We start from the raw sequence: 19,595 nt of genomic DNA on the forward strand, positions 1-19,595 counted from the left end.
AGTATCATAGAATCATTAAGCAGAACTCATTAAAGAGCTGTTATTTTTAACAGCTTCTTGTTCTCAGTTTCCTCCACAGACTGCTGCCTCACCAGATGAACTAAAGGTCTATGCACTTTGGGAAGCTGGTGACACTTATGATCAGGTAAAGATAAAATAAGTGACATTCACAAATATATGTTTATTGATCATTTGGCATTGTTTGAATCCATGTTTCTGGAACTAGTACAGCAGGTAGTTTTGCTCTTTCCCTATTCAAGTGTCAAGTTTCCAGTTTCCAGCTGAAAGGAAGCTCTTAGCTCACAACATGTTGGTAATCATGGCAGTAACAAACTCAGAGGCTATTTCTGAACCTGAAAAAGGATTCTCCAATGGACTCACACCAGGATCCAGTCCAAGTTTTTTTTTCTTTTGACGGTAATGCAACATAAACCAGAGACTAACTGGAGTATCTGTTGTACCTGTATTTAGGATAGGAAATCATTACAGCAAATGTGAGCATCTCCTGAGCTCTAATTGCTCTGAGAGTAAATGAGGTAAAAGGGAAGGTGCCCAAAGAACTGCAGATGGACAGTGCAATTCCTGTGTCCACAATCTAAATAAATTTTTATAGAAAAGAACAGTCAGGTAGTAGCCCATCTCCTGGCTGGAGTGGACCATGGGAACTCCTGTGGAAGCATTTGAGAGGAATACATTGTAGCCCCTTGTTCATCAGGTTTTTGTACCTTTGGAGGTGCCCCAAGTCACGGGACAGGTGCAGGTCAGGCCACAGGGTATGGAGAGATCCCTGCAGGGCACTGCTGGAAAGCAGGAGTATCTGGGATGGTTTCAGGATTATGAGGCAAGAATGAATCCTCTGATGTAGTTCAGAGAATGCTTTGTAGGGACTAAGGCACCTGCAGTTTTGATACAAAGAAAGAGAGGAATGTTTGTTCTCTGTGTATTTATGATACATTTTCTTTTAAAGCATCGCCAAGTTTTGCTTGAAATCTTTTCGAGAAACTATCGAGTGCGCAGGAATGTCATCCAGAGCCAGCTGAGCCAGGAGTGTGGAGAGGATCTGAATAAGCAGGAGGTGGATAGAGTGTTAAAGGTAAGTTTCTGTTCAGTTGTGGATTTGATCCAGTCAATACCTGAAATTTAATGCTGTTTGAGCAAAGGATTATATTTTACCTTGAATTGACAAATGATAGGGATGATGGAACAGCTGTTGTTGGAATATGGACAAAGCCTCTGTATCAGTTTGTTTTCTTAAAAATGCACTTGGTCTCATTCTGTCTTCTTTCCCTCCAAGGAACAATGGCTCACACACTATTTTGTGTTATTGTAACAAATCTCCATTTGTCATCTTGGAGCAGCAGAGAATAGAGTGTAGTAAATGTGATACTTATTTTTAAATAATGCGGAGTTAAACATTTCAGAGGTGGGAGAGTTCTGCCCAGTGTTCTGAGTTACCTCAGAACTGTGGCTGGGTAATGCTGAAGAGCACAAGTGCCACATATTCAGAGGGAAATGCATTTCATTCTCTAGCAGGATGTACAACTTTGTAAAGAGCAAAACCAGGAGGCAAAGCAGTAGCTAACACATCTCATTGTGAATGTTTATTTGAATCCTTTCATCTGTCTTTGAAGCTGCACCATTTACTTGCTCAGGAAGTTTAAGGTATAAAGTACAGACCACACAGGCCATGACTTTAAAAGCAGTGCAGGATGGCCAAGCAGAAAGTTGCCAACTAATGTAATACTTTAATCATTGTGGCTGGGCCTTTGCTCACTGTCACCCACTTCAATAAGACAAGTGCTTAAGTGCTTTATTACATTGTGATCTGCAGATGAATAATAGCATCTTTGAAGAATTACAGATCTGTTGCTTTGATAATAAGCAAACTGGTCTTGCTTGAAAGAACTTGGTTGTCTTAGCAGTAAAATAAGCTCAGACATTTCTGCCTGCTAGACAGTATTTCCTGTGGCTCCCTGTGCTGGGAGAGTTGTCAGCAACTACATGAGCTCAAGTATCAGCTCTCCTGGAACATCTAGACAATGTACTGGCATTAGTTTTTCATGATGCCGATGCTATTTACCAGATCACCAATTTCTAGAAAAAATACCTTCCCCTAAAAAAATTGTGCACAGTTTTTATGTAGAAAAAAGAGGTCCTCGTGTGACCAGCTTGGCATTGTCAGGCTTTATTGCCATGAGTACGTTTGTCACAGGAGTATGTGAAATCATCTTTGTTTCTGAAATAAAATTCAGAAGTATGATTTAATGAAATAGGAAGATTCTCTGGCTTCTTTAAGCCACAAGAGATTGGATTCCTCTTTGAATGAAATTGGATTTGTTGACTCTGATTTCCCCATCTACCTGTGCTCCTTTTTTTATACACAGAGGAACAGACTGACAGGGTTTGTGTTTTTGTATCTGCAGAGAAAGTCTGCAAACCCTCTTTCTGAGCCTCCACACAGGGTTGGTTTGTTTGTGGCATTCACGAGTCCCAAAACTTCAGGAAAAAAAGATCTGTTGAAGCTGCATGGTGTCAGTTCTGTGGCAGCACTTGTGCCTGTGTCGAATTACCTGAGTGGGAGGGTGGGAGCAGAAGAAAGAGAAGCCGTTAGCTCAGAACTCCAGAGCCTTGGTGCTCATGGAATAGAAACAAGGAAATGAGCCACGAGACAGCCCATTTCCTGCATCCCTTGCTGTGGTGCTCCCCCACCGTGGGCAGAACGTGGCTCTGGGGTGGGACAGTTCATTATCATAGAACGAGGTTTCTTAAAAGGCTTCAGATCCAGCCACTGCTCCCACACTCCAGCCCTGTCCTGCTGCTCCCTTCAGCCTCTCCCCCCCCCCCCCAGCTTCAGCCCATGCCTATCCTCACTTCCCTGGTGCTCATCCCTCTCACATCCTTCCCTCAGCTGCTGCTGCATGAGCCTGTTTCTGCCCCCAGAAGCCACCACAGTTCCTCACTGCTGTGGCACCGTTTGTCCTCTTTGTGGCCTCTCAACCTTCCCCCACTCGAGTGTCACCTTCATTTAAGGGGTCTGGTCCTCAGCGTGGAGATAACCCTGCACTCCAGGGTCGTGCTGTCCTGTGCATGGAAAGGAGCTTGTTACTGATCACAGTCATTGTCCCAGGGCCAGACAGTGGTTTTCAAGACCTTTTGGAGTTTAGAATCATAAAATCATCAAGGTCAGCAGAGACCTTTAAGATCATCCAGTCCAACCATCAACCCAGCATTGCCACTGTAACCCCTAAACCACATCACCCAGCACCAGATCCTAAACACCTCCAGGGGTGGTGACTCCACCACCTCCCTGAGCAACCTCTTCCAATGCCTCAGCACCCTGACAAAGCCTTTCCCTGTCTCCCCAGGACTGCTGTGTGAGCTACGGTGGAATGTGGTATCTAAAGGGGACGGTGCAGTCCTGACAGCGGTGACGGCGGTGTCAGGTGATCTCGGGCACAAGAGGAACCTGCAGCGGTGGCACAGCCGGAGCAATGCCGGGCCTCGGGAGGGGCAGGGTCTGACCTCCCGCGGGGCACGTGGGCATTGCAGACAGTCACTGACATCCCGACACTCGCGGTTTGCGTGGGAGCAGCCGGGAAGGCACCGTGGGACCCTGTCTGCAGCTTGAGTAATCTGGGATTTCTGATGTATTTCAATTCTCCTTCTGTTTCATTATAAAAAAAATAAAACAATATAGTGACACAGACATGATGGAAAATCATGGTCTAAACCTTTATTTTGTAAGTAATGCCAATAAATTAAATTTGTTTACAAACATCCCAGTTTTTGTTAAATCCCTGGATGCTCATACTTAAGTCTGAGCATTGTCATAGCCCTTGCAGCCCTCTAGATAGAGAGCAGGTAGTCATGTTCATGGGAATGTCAGGCCTGGGAGGGGGGAACAAAATCACTGTCTGTGAACTCTGTACTACATTGCAATTGTTCTCACCTGTTGTCTGTGAAATGAGTTATTTGGAAAAGTACTTACATCTGAAACACAGGGAACAACTACTGGATTTCTTCTCCTGGTGTGGGGTTGGTTTGAGGGATGTTTTGCATTACTGAATGACTACAGCGAGGTAAGTAACCCAGGGCACCCTCTGGAAGGCATCCAGCTGTAGTTACCACACAGCAACCATGTAAAACCTCTATTTTGTGTAATTTTTAAATAAAATTTTATCTCAAAGGTCAATTCTATCCTGCTTTGTATTTGTCCAGGGAGAAATGGAAGCGGCACCCGGCTCCTTTCACAGCCTGAAGTCTTGCAGAGGAAGGCCAGGTCAGGGATGCTGCAGCACAGGTCAGAGGTAGAGAGCAAAGGCTGTGAATCCCTGCTGGCCCCCTGCCCTCTGGGGCTGTGCAGCTGGGCCTGCTGCTCCAGGGACAGCGACCCAGCCCTGGGCCGGGTTTAGCACTGGAGCCCAACTCCAGCAGGATCAGGAGAATCTGGCACTGCAGAACACACTGTACTGGTCCTGTTCTCTGCTGTAGCTTCCATCATATGAGAAGCTCAAGGGGATTCTATTGATTTCATCTACTTATGCTCAGAAAAGGCTGAGTTGAGTTGTTGACTAAACTAAGCAGATTAAGGTGGTTAATCCAGATAAGATTGGCTAAGAATGTTGTTACCGTACTTATGGTATTTCACATTTGGGTGGAAAATGGCTATTTTTAAACTGCTAAAATTCTACCTTAATATGCCAGTGTAGTATTGACTACATCAGTGTAATTGGGAGGTGTTTTATGTCCAGGCAGCCCTGGCTGGCACTGACCCAGCATTACCTGTGGCTGTGGCTGGAAAGCTGCTTTCCAGGAGAAGCTGTAAAGAAGAGCCAGCCTGGAGTGGGTTATTGCACAACCTGCACAGCCAGAGCTCAGCAGGGGCACAGGCAGCCAAGGGGGAGGTTCAGTACAGAAGAATCAAGTGGTTTTGGGGAGATATTTTTGGTATTTTTAAAGCATAAAAGTTGTATATATCAAAGTGTTCTAAATTAGCCAGAAGCAATAAACCACTGAAGCTCACCTACTTAACCAGAAATGCTGAACTGCTTTTGCATATCTTCTGATCCAGCAGGATCTCTGGGAGATCCCCCTCCCCCTAAAGTGGTGAGGAATATTACTGGGAAATCATCTGGGACTGACCATGTCATGCCTTTCTCAGGTTACTGCTTTCCAGCCTCAGCTGGGCCAGGCCTCCAGGTGAGAAGGGTCCAGGTGGGGGAAACAGGGACAGCACAGGAACCTGATGAACTGCAGCTGTTTGTTCATGGCTGAACAAAGCTCTTCTGCTTTCCCCCACCCCCTCCTTTTTTAACAGCACTGACACCACCACAACAATGAAGAGAAACTACTTAATTCCATCTGCATTTCTAACCTAGACAGGCCTATCCTTTTCCATGTAGCATAAGTTTTCTAAAATACAAATTTCATGGGAACCCCATCTGATCTATGTAGGAAAGATGGCAAGACTAGATAATGCTGGTGCCATCTGCATCGAGTTTACTGTTTGCTGATTGGCACAGATGGATGTAATTACTAGTTACACATGCAGCTTGACTGGATTATTTATTTGCTTAGAAAAATATTCAAAAGATTCAGATTCCCACTTTTAAATAACTTTCAGACTGTAATACATGTTTTAGAGAAAATCCCACAACACGAAGTCTTAATACTGCAGCTGAAGGGCAGCTACACACAGGCTGGACAGAGAACAGAGTAAGGCAGCAGAGCTGCAGCAGCAGCAGTGGAACTAAAGCTGAGAAACTCAACATTCTGCATCAATGTTTGGTAGATCCCAGCAACTTGGGAAGGCAGGTAGCTGATTCCCAAGAACTGCTGGCCACATTAAGCTGTCAGACCTTTACAGGGAGCAGGATGTCACCTTTCATCGTGCCTCCTCCTCCTTAATCGCTTTGTTTCCTTCACACAGTTCTAAACATACTTCTCCATGTTCTTTGTTTTTCAGACTTTGAGTACATATGAATTACTATTAGGGAGTGGAAAAGGAGAGGCAGAACAAGAGTGTGGTCCCATTTGCAGTAGGATACGTGCTGGCAATGTTGTGTCTGTCCTCCCACCCCCCCAGGCAGCATGGAATGGGTGCACAGAGGCTGCCACTGGAAACAACAGACAGTGTAAGGTTTTACCTGGCCTGTCTCCTCAAGCACTTGGAGTTTGTGGTACGTAACATCAAAAGCTACTCCGCTAAGTCAATGCTACCACTAAAGCTAAATAGCTAAATTACAACTCTCTATCTTACCCAATACACATAAAAATGTACTTTGCAACCACCAGAGAACAGTAGGTCCCAAATCACATACATAGTCAATTCACAGTATCTTGCCTTAAGACAAAGTGCCCTACAAAGGAAACAATACCTAAAAAGCCACACAAACTTTACATCAAATCCTTTCTCAGTAGGAAGACATTTATACTAATCTGTGGGAGAGCTTAGTGCATGTGAAAATGTGGTATTGGCTTGAAGCAAGCACAGCTCTGCTGCCCTGCAAAAGCAAGCAGAAGGCTGCTCCCCTCCTCCTTGAGAACTGAGGAGAGGCTGCTCATGAGACTGGTTGGGGCTTTGGTTTTGTTATTTTCTGCATCAGTGTAGTTACAGGGCTAGATCATCATTGTGAACCAAAGGAAAGCTTCAGTCTGGCTCTTATGAGAGAGACAGAGTTCTGAGCTCTGTTAGTTTTGTAGTGGACTAAGGAAATGAATGTCAGTTACTGCTCCAGCCAGAGATGAAGTGTAACATGAAGTAGTAGTGTAGTATTAAGCTATGATGTTTGTTTGCTTTACAACCCTTAGTTTGTGTGACAGTGCTAAACATTAAATCTATTGCTACATAGGAACAGGGAAACTAGCTGTTAACTAACTGGCTTGTTAACTACAGGTCTACCAGCCAATCCAAAACATTCATTTTGAGTGCTCAAGATCAGTTTAAGGGATCTTCTGACATTCATATAAAGTTCTTGACTAACAGATAAGGTTATGGTTGAGAGGAGAGGGTCTTGTACTTGGCTCTGTGTTCATCTATTTCTTCCTTTGTTTTTCTGATACAGCTAAAAATTTCCTTGAAGAGTGCTTTATATTCAGGAAGAGCATTTGTGGGAGAGTCACTTAGCTCCACAACTGTGAATTCTTGATTGCTAGCTGAGAGATCATACTGGGTGTTCCCCACATTTAGGTCTTTGGAATACTGCTTCAGCGTTTGGACAGCCTTGTGTTTCAAACAATCTTCATCCATTTGACACTTCTTCAAAAGTTCCTCATACTTCACTTTCAGGGCATTATACTGAGCATCAACTTCATTAAGCACAGAGATTCCTCGCTGCTTCACAGCTTCAGCTCTCCTAATACACGTTTCCTCGTGGCCCCTCAGGATGTCTGCCCCCACCGCGCTGCTCAGCAGGGTCTCGCTGCTGCTCCGCTTCAGCGCCTTCTTCTCCAGCTCCGACACCGTCACAAGTCCATCATCTGCCAGGCTCTGACCAAGCTCCCTGTCCAGAGATTCCCTGAATGAGATGAAAAAGGATTCTGGCACCAATTTCTCTGCATTATGGAATGTGTTTTCAGACTGAAGTATCTGCCGCATTTCGGCTACTTCTGCTTCCAGCTCCTCTGCCCGTGCCCGGTACAAGTCTGTATCCACGAGCCTCCGTTCCAGGTCACAGTTTTCTTTCACCATAAGACTGTATTCCTCCTCCATGGTCACCCTCTTCTCTTTCTCCAGGTTCAGCTGGGCTTGCAGAACTGTAACTGCCTTTTTTAACTTCTCATTTTCTTCTTCTAGAGGGCTTAACTGACTATCCATCGAAGTAATCTTTTCTGCAAACACATGATCATACACAAAATACCTGCAGAAACAAAGTAAGTGTTATCAAACGTAAGAAGTCCAGCTGACCACACCTCCTAAAGGTTTCCTGTCCTGAGTAACTAATGACATATTTAAACTGTGTGCTGACAGCCCTCAGAGCACTCACAGGGGCCATTTCACTAACCTGTCAGTCCGTTTAGGATCAGAACAGTTTGTAACACGAACATCAAATCAAGCTCCCAGCTTAGGCAGAATGGCAGCTCGTTAACAGTTTCAAGTAAAACAGACAAGCTGATTGAATAACCAGACCTACAATTTAAGTTAAAATAAATATTGCCTCAGTGTAGCATGCAGTACTTCGACAGTGGTTTTTTCCACAGTGCTCACTCTTGTAACTTTTGTCACTGTTGATGGCAGAAAGCAGCTTCAGAACTGACAAGGCAGTTCTGTAGGATGACATTCTCACAAGCCTTTGGCAGTTTGAAGGATCCACTTATCCTCTGAATTGTCAAGAAATAACTTCTTTTTGGATGTACAGATTTATTCCAGAGTAGAATATACAGAATATTCTACCTCCATGTAGTGCTGAATCCCAGACACAACAGCCTGTTGGGTCTGTGGAGGTGCTTCACTTACAAAATTGCTTTCTAGGCTTGAAGCTACTCTGAGCTTTCACCCCAGGTGATTGTCCCAAAGGGCACAGTAGTGCAGCTCAGCTGGGTCAAATTTAAAGGCAGCCCAGAGCTCCAGGCTCCATTTTACCACCTTCAGTATCATTTTAACCAGCTTAAGTTCAGGAAAGCTATTGCAGGGATCCTGCCTTCTTTGAAAAGAAAATATCCATGGACATCCAAAGAAAGGTTAAGTTACACAAAATATTTTGTATTTAGCAAGTTTGTTTTTCAGATTATCTGTGTGTCTGCTTTTATCTGACTGAAAACAGTGGGGTGCAAATTGCTGTAAGCTTTCTAAGCTACTATTTGATATGGCTGGAGACTCTGGGAGAGAACCCATCAAGACAGAAAGTGGAACACAAATACTACTATGGTCTAGACGTCAGATGCAGTGGCAACACCACACAGGGCAGATACTTTGCTACTTGTGAACATCAGCTAATTTTTCTGCCAGCCTGTCTGATACCTGTGCTTGTGTCTTAGTTTTTAAAGCCTTGCTTAAAATAACATCATTGTTCTTTACTATGTAAGGTAGGAAGTCTTACTGGCGCAGGTCATACAGCTCCTTCAAACAGGAGAAGCTGTGCATTGATCTGGGCTGGTCAGATCTCTCGTGGCTCATCCGGCCTCGTCCAGGCTTCTTCAGTTCTTCTACTTGTCGCTGCAGGTCATCTATGTGTGTTTGTAGGTTTTCAATAGTCTCTGTCAAGCTAAAAGGTGGAAAGACTTTTAAATAAAACCGTCCTTTCAGTTTACCAGTATTGTGGAACACCACAGGGCAGAGACAGCCACCCAGACACCCCACAAATACCCCTGGACTGCTCCCACCGATTTTACCAGCTGGGGGGAGGGGTAAAGTTTGTTACCTTAATATCTTTTGTTGTGAAGCTCTGCTCTCTGCAACCAGCTTTTGATTGGTGTCTTCCAGTTCTCTTGCTGTCACATCCAGCTGTTCATAGACCTTCGCGTGCTGGTCGTTCATCTGGCGCAGGAGCTCCACTTGCTTTGTGAGGTACTGCAAGACAGCACTGCTGTTACTGGCTCACCCTGGGAACACGAGCTGCCACTGCTGCTCTGCATTGCCACTCACGTTCACAGAGAAACAAATAAGTGTCATAAATTTTAAATTGCCGTGGTTGCTTTGGGAAGTTGAAAAGGCACTGTCAGTAACCCACCTCGCCTTTGTCAGGGAGGTTAAACCCAGGCTGATGAAGCAGCTTTTACCCAGAGGAGCTGGGTTTGTTGTGCCAGCTGTCTTCACCTGTGCTCACACCTTCTGGGTGGGATTGGTCTGTACTGCAGTCACCACAGACTTCAAAATAGCCACTAGTCACTCTGTCCTAAATGTTGCAGTGGGCTCCAACAGAAATTTTCTAACAGTGTTGACCCAAGAACTCTCTTAACATTAAAACTGAAATATTGGGTAGCAGCATCCATAATTAAAATTATTTTTAGCTAACCTAAGTTCTTCCAGTCTGAAGCAGCATTAGGTTCAGCACAAGAGAATTTAGGTTGTGGTCACATTAAGTATATGAGTTAATGTGTGTCAGGCAGTATAATCAAATTATTGAATTCAATCTTTAATTACTCAAAGTGAACTATTCCAGTTACTGTAATCTCAAACAAAGGCCTCCTGGCCTTTCTGAAAAAATAAAGCTTCACATGAAGTATTCTCAATTTAATCCTCTTGGGTTTTACAGTTAGCAACAGACTGTTAAGTTTCCTGAATAATGTCAGAGAGTTTATAATTCTCAGTCTAAGAGCAGTTAACAATCACCTAAAGCTCTTAATACAAGTGCCTCATATTGTCCCACCCGGGACAAGAGCATTTGCATGAAACAGACTTGAGCAAAAAAACTAACCCTCTAAATCTGAAATATTCTGCTCTTATGTAGAATTTATTCCTTGCAATATATTCTGTACTACTACATGCTACTCACTGAAAAGCAGACCTCAGGAAGAAACATCCAGCAAACTCCTAGGCAGAATTACCTCTCTTTACACAGGCCTCTTACATATTCAAAACTTCTAATATTCTACTTAACCTTTTACCTCATTAGAAGATTGGTGGGTTTACATTTTAGGCAATTTAAGAACAGATAATAAGTTAATCTAGGACTAGTAATTGCTGCATACAGACTTCCAGAAGATCAACATGATAGCTGTTAGCTAGATCCTTTTGTAGCCTGTGCACACATGACAGAGGATTTACACCAAAATAGAACATAGATTAGCAGCAGAATCTCAGTGTGACCCATTTCAGATTAACTTTCCCTATTGGTTATGGCTGAAGGAAGGAGCTGGAGATCCTCAGACTTTCTTCAGCAATAGGAGAGTGGCTGAGCACAGAATCCAAGGCTTTGGTGCCCCAATAGATGATACCACTGATCACAGTGGGCATTTGCACAAGTTTTAGATGAATGGAAGAGGTGAAGCACCACTTTCTCCACCTTTCATCTCCAGTATCTTCAGGGCTGGTGTCAAGTTGGCCTGGTATAAATCAGACCACCAAAAGATGGTGTAGTAATAAATACTTTAGAAGATCACATTTAATTCACCTCCCCTGCAAGTGAGCACCTAAAATAAAGCAGCAGTTGAGACTTCTTGCTTTCTACCACAGGATAAAAGGACAGTGTCAGTGCTTCCAAAGTCAGAGTGCTAAGAACAGATTCCAACAGGAATGCAGTTGCCCTTTCAATCCAGCATCTGTTACATCTACAATGATTAATCAGTGGCACACGTGTCAGCACAGAGGTCAGACATAATGATCCAAAGCTGTAAAATGCTTAATATGTTAGCATTTAATATATGAGATGTAATCTTAAGCACACCACAGCCTTTGACCCTTCTTTTTCAGTGCAGACAAGGTAGTGCCATACTTCAGAATTATTTCTTAGCCAGTTCTAGACTTTGCTACCCATAAGACCTGAATTAATGGCAAAAAACCCCCAAGATTTACAAGGATATACTGCACTGAAAAACCTAGTAAAAAAAATTCAGAGTAGCTACAGGAGAGGCTGAAAGATCACATTTAGGTTACAGACAAGCACTTGAAAGTTGGGGAAGATCAAGCAATAGAGACAGGATATGCTATTTGCACGTGTATCCTGTGCACTAGGGTCTCCTGCATTCCCACAAGACAGAAATATAGGCATGAAAATAACAGACTGAACTGCTTTTACCAGCAAAGTACCTTGCACACATCAACTTTATTCCCATTTCTTTCAGTGAATGCCTGTAACAATTCCTTGTGCCAGTAAGCCAATATATTCAGTTCCTCAACTGGAGGGTCTCTCTGGGTATTTGAACAGAGGGTTCGTCTTCCCTTTTCTACCAGAAATCCAGAGGTAGGAGAAACTTCTTTGGAGAAATAAAAGGTTTTTGTTGCTGTTACACTTTTAAACAGCACCAAGGAAAGATAGGAGAGAGGTGGTGGTGGCACTGCAGGCAGCATGTTACTGCAGCAGACAGGAACACAGTCTACAGGTTCTTTGACTCGACACAATAAACTGGGCAAATAAAGGTGCAGGCACTATTAATATGTTAGAAACACCCCAAAAACTGTTCTCCCACTCTCTCACTCTCCCTCCCCTCTGAGAGGGAGCTGCTAGGACAACCCAATCTGCATCTCCTACCCTCACTGCAGGGAGAGGAGGAAAGAGAATGAAGAGGTATCAGATAAAGCCTTCAAAAAGTAGAATTGACCAAATCTTGGCAAAGTAAGATACTGAGGGAAAAAATTAATCTGTCCTGTCTGAGATAGTGTGACCACAGAAGTACTTGACCCCGAAACACAGCAGTTATAGATCACTGCTGGAAGGACACTGGGGACACTTCCTGGTGCTGAGGCTCTCTTATGTAGTCAATAAACACTGACCCACCAGAACAGCTTAGGCAAATAAACTGGCTTAAACCAACAGGATATTACATTCTTAACAGCACTAGACTATTTCTGTAAATCAATGTAGCTTAGCAATTATATATTTTCTATATTTCAAGACAGTGCTAAAATGCAGCTGTTTATTAAGTAGCTCCACTCCCTGAGCCAGGTCAGTTATCACAAAGTTATGGTGTGTTATTTCAGAAGGTGTGTTGTAACTGTGTTAAACGCTTTCTTAACCATGGTTGTACATGCAGGTGTTGAACCTTGTGTACAGTATTTGTATGGCACCTTGGAAGTGTTTGTCCTCTCCAGATCTTAAGAATTGATCTTCTTATAAAAACTATTCAAGGCAATGAGTTATTTTCAGTCTCTGCATAAGTAAATACATTTTTTTAATGCTGTGGCACTAATATAAATATCAGCCATTCCAACCATTGTATCAGAATGAATAGGATAACAAAGATGACATTTAGCACATAATAGAGGTAAGAGCCAAAGTATGAAATACAAAACAAAAATACCTTCTAATTTGTTCATCACTTAATAAAAATGCTGCATTTGTGTTAAGATGACTACTCTAAAGACATCTATATAGCTGTAAGTATTAAGCTTAGAATTCTTTAAGTTACCTGTTACCATTACAACAGTAAGAGTTTTCAGTCTGAAGTTGCAGCTGTACAAAACTCACACATGATATGTAACTGCAGAAGTGCTGCTTGCACAAAGGAACTCAGATTTTGTAAAAATCTGGTGTATACCAGTCACAGCCTGTTCCCTGTGATTCATACCAGAACCAAAATGAAATGCTGACTACATCTTCAAATATTGTCAGTCAGCAAAGTACTGAATATTTAATAATTTAATTATTAGAGACCATGCACTGCCCTCTAATAGCTGAAGAAATCTCATTAGGCTGACAAATGCCAGGTCTGCAAGAACACAGGCAATATGAAATTAAAAAAAAGAAATTGCCAAAGATGGCCAGGCTTTTCCACCCTGTTACACAAAGATGAGCAGCTTTGAAAGGATGGGTACATTTTGGGGCTTTATTTTCCTTGGAAAATACAGAACAATATATTCACTGTGTCCTATACTTAGATACTATTTAAGTGGGGTTATTTTCTGGGGTTTATTATTTGTTTGTTGGCTTTCTTTGTCATTGTACAGGGGGTTTTTTACATTGAAATAGACTTTAGCTTCCTTTACCACAGCTCAGTTTAGTGGAAGTACAAAGCCTCAGATTTTACTTCAACCTCTCTTCTGCGTTATCAGCATTTAAATTTCAGTGCAGTAACCATTAAGATTTTCATATAATAATTTAAATTATTAATGTATTTATCATCATATAATTTAATGTCATTTTACCTGGCAAGAGCAGCAAAGTTTAGCAATAAAAATAACTGAACTAACTTTTGTGTACAAAAAAGAAAAATACCAGTCATTTTTCATTAAACAAGCCAAGTCCAACATGACATTTAATGGCACAAAGCTTCTGGTAATCAGAGAAACAGTTCTAAGTATGATCGACCCATACAGGTCCTCAAATTCTCAAAGCAGCAGAAATGGTGAAAGATTGTTCAGTATTTTCCATCAAATGTCAAGAAATTCAGATTTTAACTATTATGCTGCAGCTCTAGATGCCTTAACATTTGGACCCCTTGGATATTTTACCTCTATCTCCTGCAGTTGCTCCTGATTTGTTGCATACATTTGCTGTAAGGATTCCTCTAGTTCAGTGTTACGGTCCAGTAGTGTCTTCCCAAGCTCAGCAGCAAGGTGAAGATCTAAACAAGGGAATCATGTTTGCAGGTAAGTGAAAGAAACAGTAATATAATCTAATTTTAAAGCATGTTAATCAGATACTTGAGGTACTTTTTTTACTGCCATAACTCCTCCCCCAAAAAGAAAGTGAGCTTATACTTGAGTAGAATGTTCATATATCATCTGTAAGGCAAGTCTGAGTCAGTCCTGAAGCCCAGAAGACACTTTTATTTCATGAAGCTTCCTTAGTTCCTCCTTAGGTCCTGCAGACACATCCAGCCATCCTCACCTCCCACAGCCTGCCCAGTGCTGCTCCAGCAGCTCTGCCCAAGGTGGCTCTTTGCTGCTTCACCATATTTACACCCAGCCCCAAGCTGACTGCACTCCTACCTGCTTTGCTGTTCCTCCCCATTGCCCCTTCACCGAGGAGCTCAGGTCACACGGGATCAAACTGCTAAATGAAAGTTTCAGATGCTTTTTATGGTGAAAGAATAACATCAGAAGACACAAAACTGATGAAGACACGCAGCTATTCTGCCTTTCAAGCTCATAAACTCAGGTGACAAGAATTGTTTCATGTGCTCCAAAACATCATTTTAAATGTCATTTGTTCTCAGGCACTTAATCTCAATTTCACTCCAGTCATCTTCAATCACCTCCAGGGTGCAGTGACTGTAGTTGTTGCAAATTAAGGAATAAGTCATCTGAACACTCAGTTCTGTTCTAGAGGGAAGCCTGATGTTTGTTCAACAGCAACAGTAGTGCAAGATATTCTACATTATTATGTTTAAAAACACGTGTAATTTAAAAGCTAACATAATGTGACAAAGTAATAGATCTTGGTGTTATTGCTAAAATTGTAATTACTCTGTGCAGGGTGTTACATGTTAAGAATCCAACAGACTTCTAAACTCTCCAATTTTCCACCTCCTTCCCCTCACCTGGACCGTGACCTGCATGCACACAATACAACCTAGTTAGTTTTCACATAGAACTTGCATTACTAATGGGAAGGAGACAGAAGAAAAGTCAAAAGAAACTTTGGTTCACTTCAAGAAGACTTAAATTAATAAACAAAGAGATGTATTTTATCATCAGTAATTATAGCTAGAGAGGAAAATGCATTCCATTTTCATTTGATTGCAATGCCCTTGTTTTAACATGTTATCTTATGCCTTTCCTGCTCCTTCCCAATTATCTTATCAGCCTGGCATTGTAACAGATACAGCCCTGTTCCAGGATTGTTTTGTGCTAACCTTCAGTTTGACAGCCTGGCCAAAATCATTACTCCATCTCCATACATAAGCCAAAGACCAAAATCAGACTTCCAAGGACAAGTGAGTACAAACATTTGTCTATAAAGTTGTAGATGTCCAACTCTGGCAAAACAACAGCTGTGCTACTCTTTCACACTCTCTCTTACAACTCCAGTGCCTGGTTTCCTACTTTAAGGTCAGGTTCTTAGAATAAATGCCACAAAAATATTTCAGAGAAATCACACTGCATGTGAGTTCTTCAGAGTTTCAGAAGGTGCCCAACTAGGAGCCCCATGGCACACTGAGCTATATTTAGGAGGTTATCCTCACACAGCACCACTCCTTAAGAAACACAGTCCATGCTAGAGCTGGGTTTAAAGTACTTGGGTAACGAAATCTTAAGGTGTCCTACTTACATTTTTCCTAGTTTGTAAACAGATTGCATATTATTTACTGATGGACAGAGTAACTCCCAGTCAGAAACCAAGCTGGTTTTTTCTGTCACATTACAGAACACTGTGGTTTTCAAATCCAGCAAATCCATTATCCTATAGAAAATGGAGGCCCAATTCCCCAGTTCTCACACTACACAGATCTTTACTAGGAGCTACAATCTTTACAACTAATCAGCAATACTGGCATCATTCAAGGCAAAGACTAAATAGTCCATTCTTTTATTCTAATAGAGTAGAATAAGAGCTTTAGAGAGGATTTAGGATTATGTTAAAGACATAATGCATAATGGAATTACTTGCTGTCATTTCCCTTCCTAAAGTGAAAGTTTGTTTTGATGTTTAAGTACATATAAGAGTTTACAGTTTCATTCTTAAATGCCCCATCACCTACTAAATCAAGTAGCACACATACCACACGGTCCTTGGAATACAGTTTGGATAACAGAATTCATGTCATACTTACACACTCATTCTGTTTATTAGACTGGCAGAAGCACAAATGGGTTACAATGGGAGAAACATGCTATTTTATAATTAGGGCAATTTGTTTCTGAGGGGGAGAATACAAGTGGAAGTGCTCAGGAACACACAATAAAACCTGAACTCCAGAGAAATCAAGAACTTAAATAATTTCACCTCTACTAAAATGAAGAGTTTGCTTTGTGTCCATTTTTCTACACTGTCAAGTATTTCTAAGCCCTATAAAGAGCAAATTTTACGAGTGAGATGTGCAACACACATGTTCTCCAGACACAGAAGGAAAACGGTTCATTTACATTTCTCTTGAGAGAGTTACTGCAGAACACTGGAAGCTCACTGCATTTTCTGTTGTAAATTTATGTAAAGCAACAGCTAAGTTCTGACACAGACATGCATTTTTCCTTTTCACCACAAAGATGGGAGCAGAGAGGTTTTCAATAATGCAAACTGCCTGTGTGCAGATCTTAAGATCTTCCTTTTAGTAAATCTGATTAGTTGTGCTGGAGTTTAACAGCTCCATCGGAGGCTCTGAAACAAAACAAGACTTCAAGGATACGTCTTCTGTGATGCTGAACAGCCTTCACTTACCAGCACTTCACATTCTCTTCTGACAGCATTACTATAGGTGAAAAAGAGATAAAAGCAGCACCAAAATCCTTCTCTTCTACTTTTTCACAGCCCACCTAACAAAACTATTCAGAGAATTTTCAATTTAAAACTAAGCCTGTTCTTTTAAAGAGCAAAAGGCATTAATGTAGTGCAAGATATATAAGTAAGCCTAGTTGAAGTTTACTTAACTGTAAAATAAACTCTTATTTTTTTTATTTAGTTTCACATCTCCTATTCTGTATTCAGAATACTCTCTGTTCTGTAGAAATGAGTAACAGCAAGCTGTAAAAAGAGCAGCCATAGAAAAGAATTCTTTTTCAAAGGTCAGCATACTGCAGCAAAACATGGACGTTCCAGAAGGATGGCTGTTCCCATCCTTACAAGAATTCCAAGAGCATTCTGTTTTCATGAACAGCATGCCAGAAAATGCCATCCTCCCTTGTCAAGGCAAAAGCCTGGTACGTACACACTGTCAAGGTTTTCCAAAACCCTACCGTAATTTCACGTTTCAAAGGCTGGCTGATAAGGACTACAAGTTTGTTTCTGTGTGCTTTCTAATGTTTTACAACCTAGGTCTTCCCATAAACCTACTGCTCAGTTTTTAAACACGCACTGATTGTTTGGGTTGTGTGGAGTTCCACGAGCCTTGATAAGCAATCTTACTCCCCTGTTTACGTACACAGGCACAGCTCAGGCTTAGGAGGAAGTTCATCTTTGAGACTCCAGAAATAAAGTACAGCATTCCTGTAAGGAGTTTCTTCTTTGCATTTCAACTGCCCATCTGTTTATTTTCCTCCTTTCCCTTTTGGCAAGGCTGTTAGTCACTTCCATTTAGGCTTAAAGAGAGAATCCTCAGAAAAAGGTTGTTCCCGTGCTGAGAGCACACTAACCTCTAGAATGGAACACTGTTTCTTAAAAGCTCACAAAGTGTCAACTGGTGATTATTTCACTCTTTTTAATTAAAAGATGAAAGTAAAGAAACAAGGCAAGAAGTCAGTTGTTATGCATTGTGAAGTCTCTCTGCAGGTCTTCTATCCCATGAACACTGACATAGTAAAAACATTGCTTCAAATTTTCAACTCTCTTCCCTTTGACAGCAAACTATGGTTTCAGGATCTTACTTAAACTGATTTGTTTGTATCCTAGAGCCAGGAAAACATCTATTTTGGGCAAAGAGTATCTAAATACAGCTTTCAAACAGTTAGATATTTTATACAGCACACAATTAGAGACCTGTTTCTGTCTCAAAACAAGTTTCTGCTGTCAGATGCCTGATCTCAGTGTGAATACAGGTTAGCTTTCCTTATGGTTTACAGAACAGCAGCACCCATCAATGCCAAGAATTAATGTATTTCAATCTAAAAGCAAAAAGCATAAGACTGGAGCGGGTGTGCAGGAAGCCACTTCACAGCTTCGAGCTGACCTTTAAAACAAACTCGGGATTAAGAACAAAAAGTAGAACCAAGTTAATACCAGTCATAGATGCCACTAAGCTCTTAAGGAAATTGCACATTCTTTCCATATCATGCCTGTTGAAGATTTTTAATGCAGTTGTACTTGTATTCCTGTGGCTCTTTCCTCATCTGTGAAATGAGAACAGGATTTACCCCTTGCATATAATGTTTTATAAGACCTATTGATGGAGCGACATACAGGAGCTAGAAATGTAGAATTCTGAGGCGTAGTGGAGTTATTTGCGTATTTTAATAAGAAAACCTAAAAAGATTTTAATAAGGGACTTGCAACTCATCGAGCACTGCTACAACTACACCTTGATCGAACGGGAAGCCCTTACAAAGAGCTCAACAGGGCGCAATAGCGCATCCCACCCTGGTGCTCCCAGCGCCCGCCCCGAACAGCAGCCGCTTCTCCTCCTGTTCGAGGTGCAACTTTCCGGAGAGCCGCTTCCCTGGAGGCGGGCGGAGAGGGACCCGGCACGATCCCGCTCGGCTGCGGCGGCTCCTTCTCTCAAACAAAGACGGCCGCAGCCTCTCCCGGTGACAGCGATCCCGCGGCGGCGGGAAGCGCGGCCGTGCGGGGACCCCCCGAGCCCGGCACGACCCGCCCTTCCCGCCGCCGCCCCGCGACCCCGAGCGCCCTTCCCGCCGCCCCTCCGCGCCCGCTCCGCCGCGGTGCCGGTGCCTCCCCGCCGCCCCCCGCGCCCCCTTCCCTCACACGCCCTCCCCGCCGCAGCCCCTTCCCTCGCACACGCGGCTCTCCGCGCCCCTTCCCTCACCAACCCGGCTCGCTGTAGCCCCTTCCCTCACACACCCCCGAGGCGGATCCCCACGGCCCCTCTCTCACACACGCGGCTCTCTCCGCACCCCCTGTCTCACACGCTCCCCGCTCTCCCCCGTCCCGGCTCACCTTGCTGCAGGTCCTGCTGGTCGTACCACGGCTCATCCTCGCGGATCTCGAACTCCTCCACCAGGCTGTCGGCCAGCATCGCGCCCCTTCCCCTCACGGGCGGGCGCGGCGGTGGCGGCGGCGCCCACCCGACGATCCCCCTCGCGCCGAGCGGGGCAGGGCGAGCCCGGCAGCCTCTCCCCGCCTCAGCAGCCGCCTCCGGCCATTGCCGAGCGGTTCCGGACTTTGCCGAACCTCTCCCCCTTCTGGCCGGGCTGCGCCGGCGGCAACGTGGCAGCAGCCACCGCCCGC

At 43.2% G+C, this 19,595-nt stretch overlaps 2 protein-coding genes across 4 annotated transcripts in view; one reads left to right on the top strand and one right to left on the bottom strand.

Moving 5' to 3' along the window:
• Nucleotides 1-3,777, top strand: part of POLR3E (RNA polymerase III subunit E) — a 27,636-nt gene extending 23,859 nt beyond the window's left edge. For 2 of the 3 annotated variants that reach the window (XM_027656725.1, XM_027656726.1), the window contains 3 exons: nt 68-145; nt 968-1,093; nt 3,366-3,777. In XM_027656725.1, coding sequence (XP_027512526.1) covers nt 68-145; nt 968-1,093; nt 3,366-3,422 — 261 coding nt within the window. In that variant the 3' untranslated portion in view covers nt 3,423-3,777. The remainder of the gene's footprint in view (nt 1-67; nt 146-967; nt 1,094-3,365) is intronic. The other variant, XM_027656724.1, reaches the window with a different exon arrangement.
• Nucleotides 3,709-19,572, bottom strand: CDR2 (cerebellar degeneration related protein 2). Its single transcript, XM_027656731.1, has 5 exons — nt 19,305-19,572; nt 14,048-14,160; nt 9,360-9,508; nt 9,039-9,203; nt 3,709-7,859 (listed from the first exon to the last, which is right to left on the bottom strand). The coding sequence occupies exons 1-5, from the start codon at nt 19,381-19,383 to the stop codon at nt 6,992-6,994; spliced, it is 1,374 nt and encodes a 457-aa protein (XP_027512532.1). The 5' UTR covers nt 19,384-19,572; the 3' UTR covers nt 3,709-6,991.
• Nucleotides 19,573-19,595: the final 23 nt, after the last annotated feature.

This window comes from Corapipo altera, unplaced genomic scaffold, assembly GCF_003945725.1.
Source record: "Corapipo altera isolate COAL_440 unplaced genomic scaffold, ASM394572v1 104, whole genome shotgun sequence".
Classification (NCBI taxonomy): domain Eukaryota; kingdom Metazoa; phylum Chordata; class Aves; order Passeriformes; family Pipridae; genus Corapipo; species Corapipo altera.

What these genes read in the sequence shown, in the direction of transcription:
- CDR2 (XM_027656731.1), bottom strand. Translation starts at nt 19,383, where the DNA reads ATGCTGGCCGACAGCCTGGTGGAGGAGTTCGAGATCCGCGAGGATGAG. An exon ending in AGCAACTGCAGGAGATAGAG is followed by an intron (nt 9,509 to 14,047) that starts GTAAAATATCCA and finishes GCTGTCTTGCAG; the next exon opens with TACCTCACAAAGCAAGTGGA. An exon ending in GAGCTGTATGACCTGCGCCA is followed by an intron (nt 7,860 to 9,038) that starts GTAAGACTTCCT and finishes TTGTTTCTGCAG; the next exon opens with GTATTTTGTGTATGATCATG.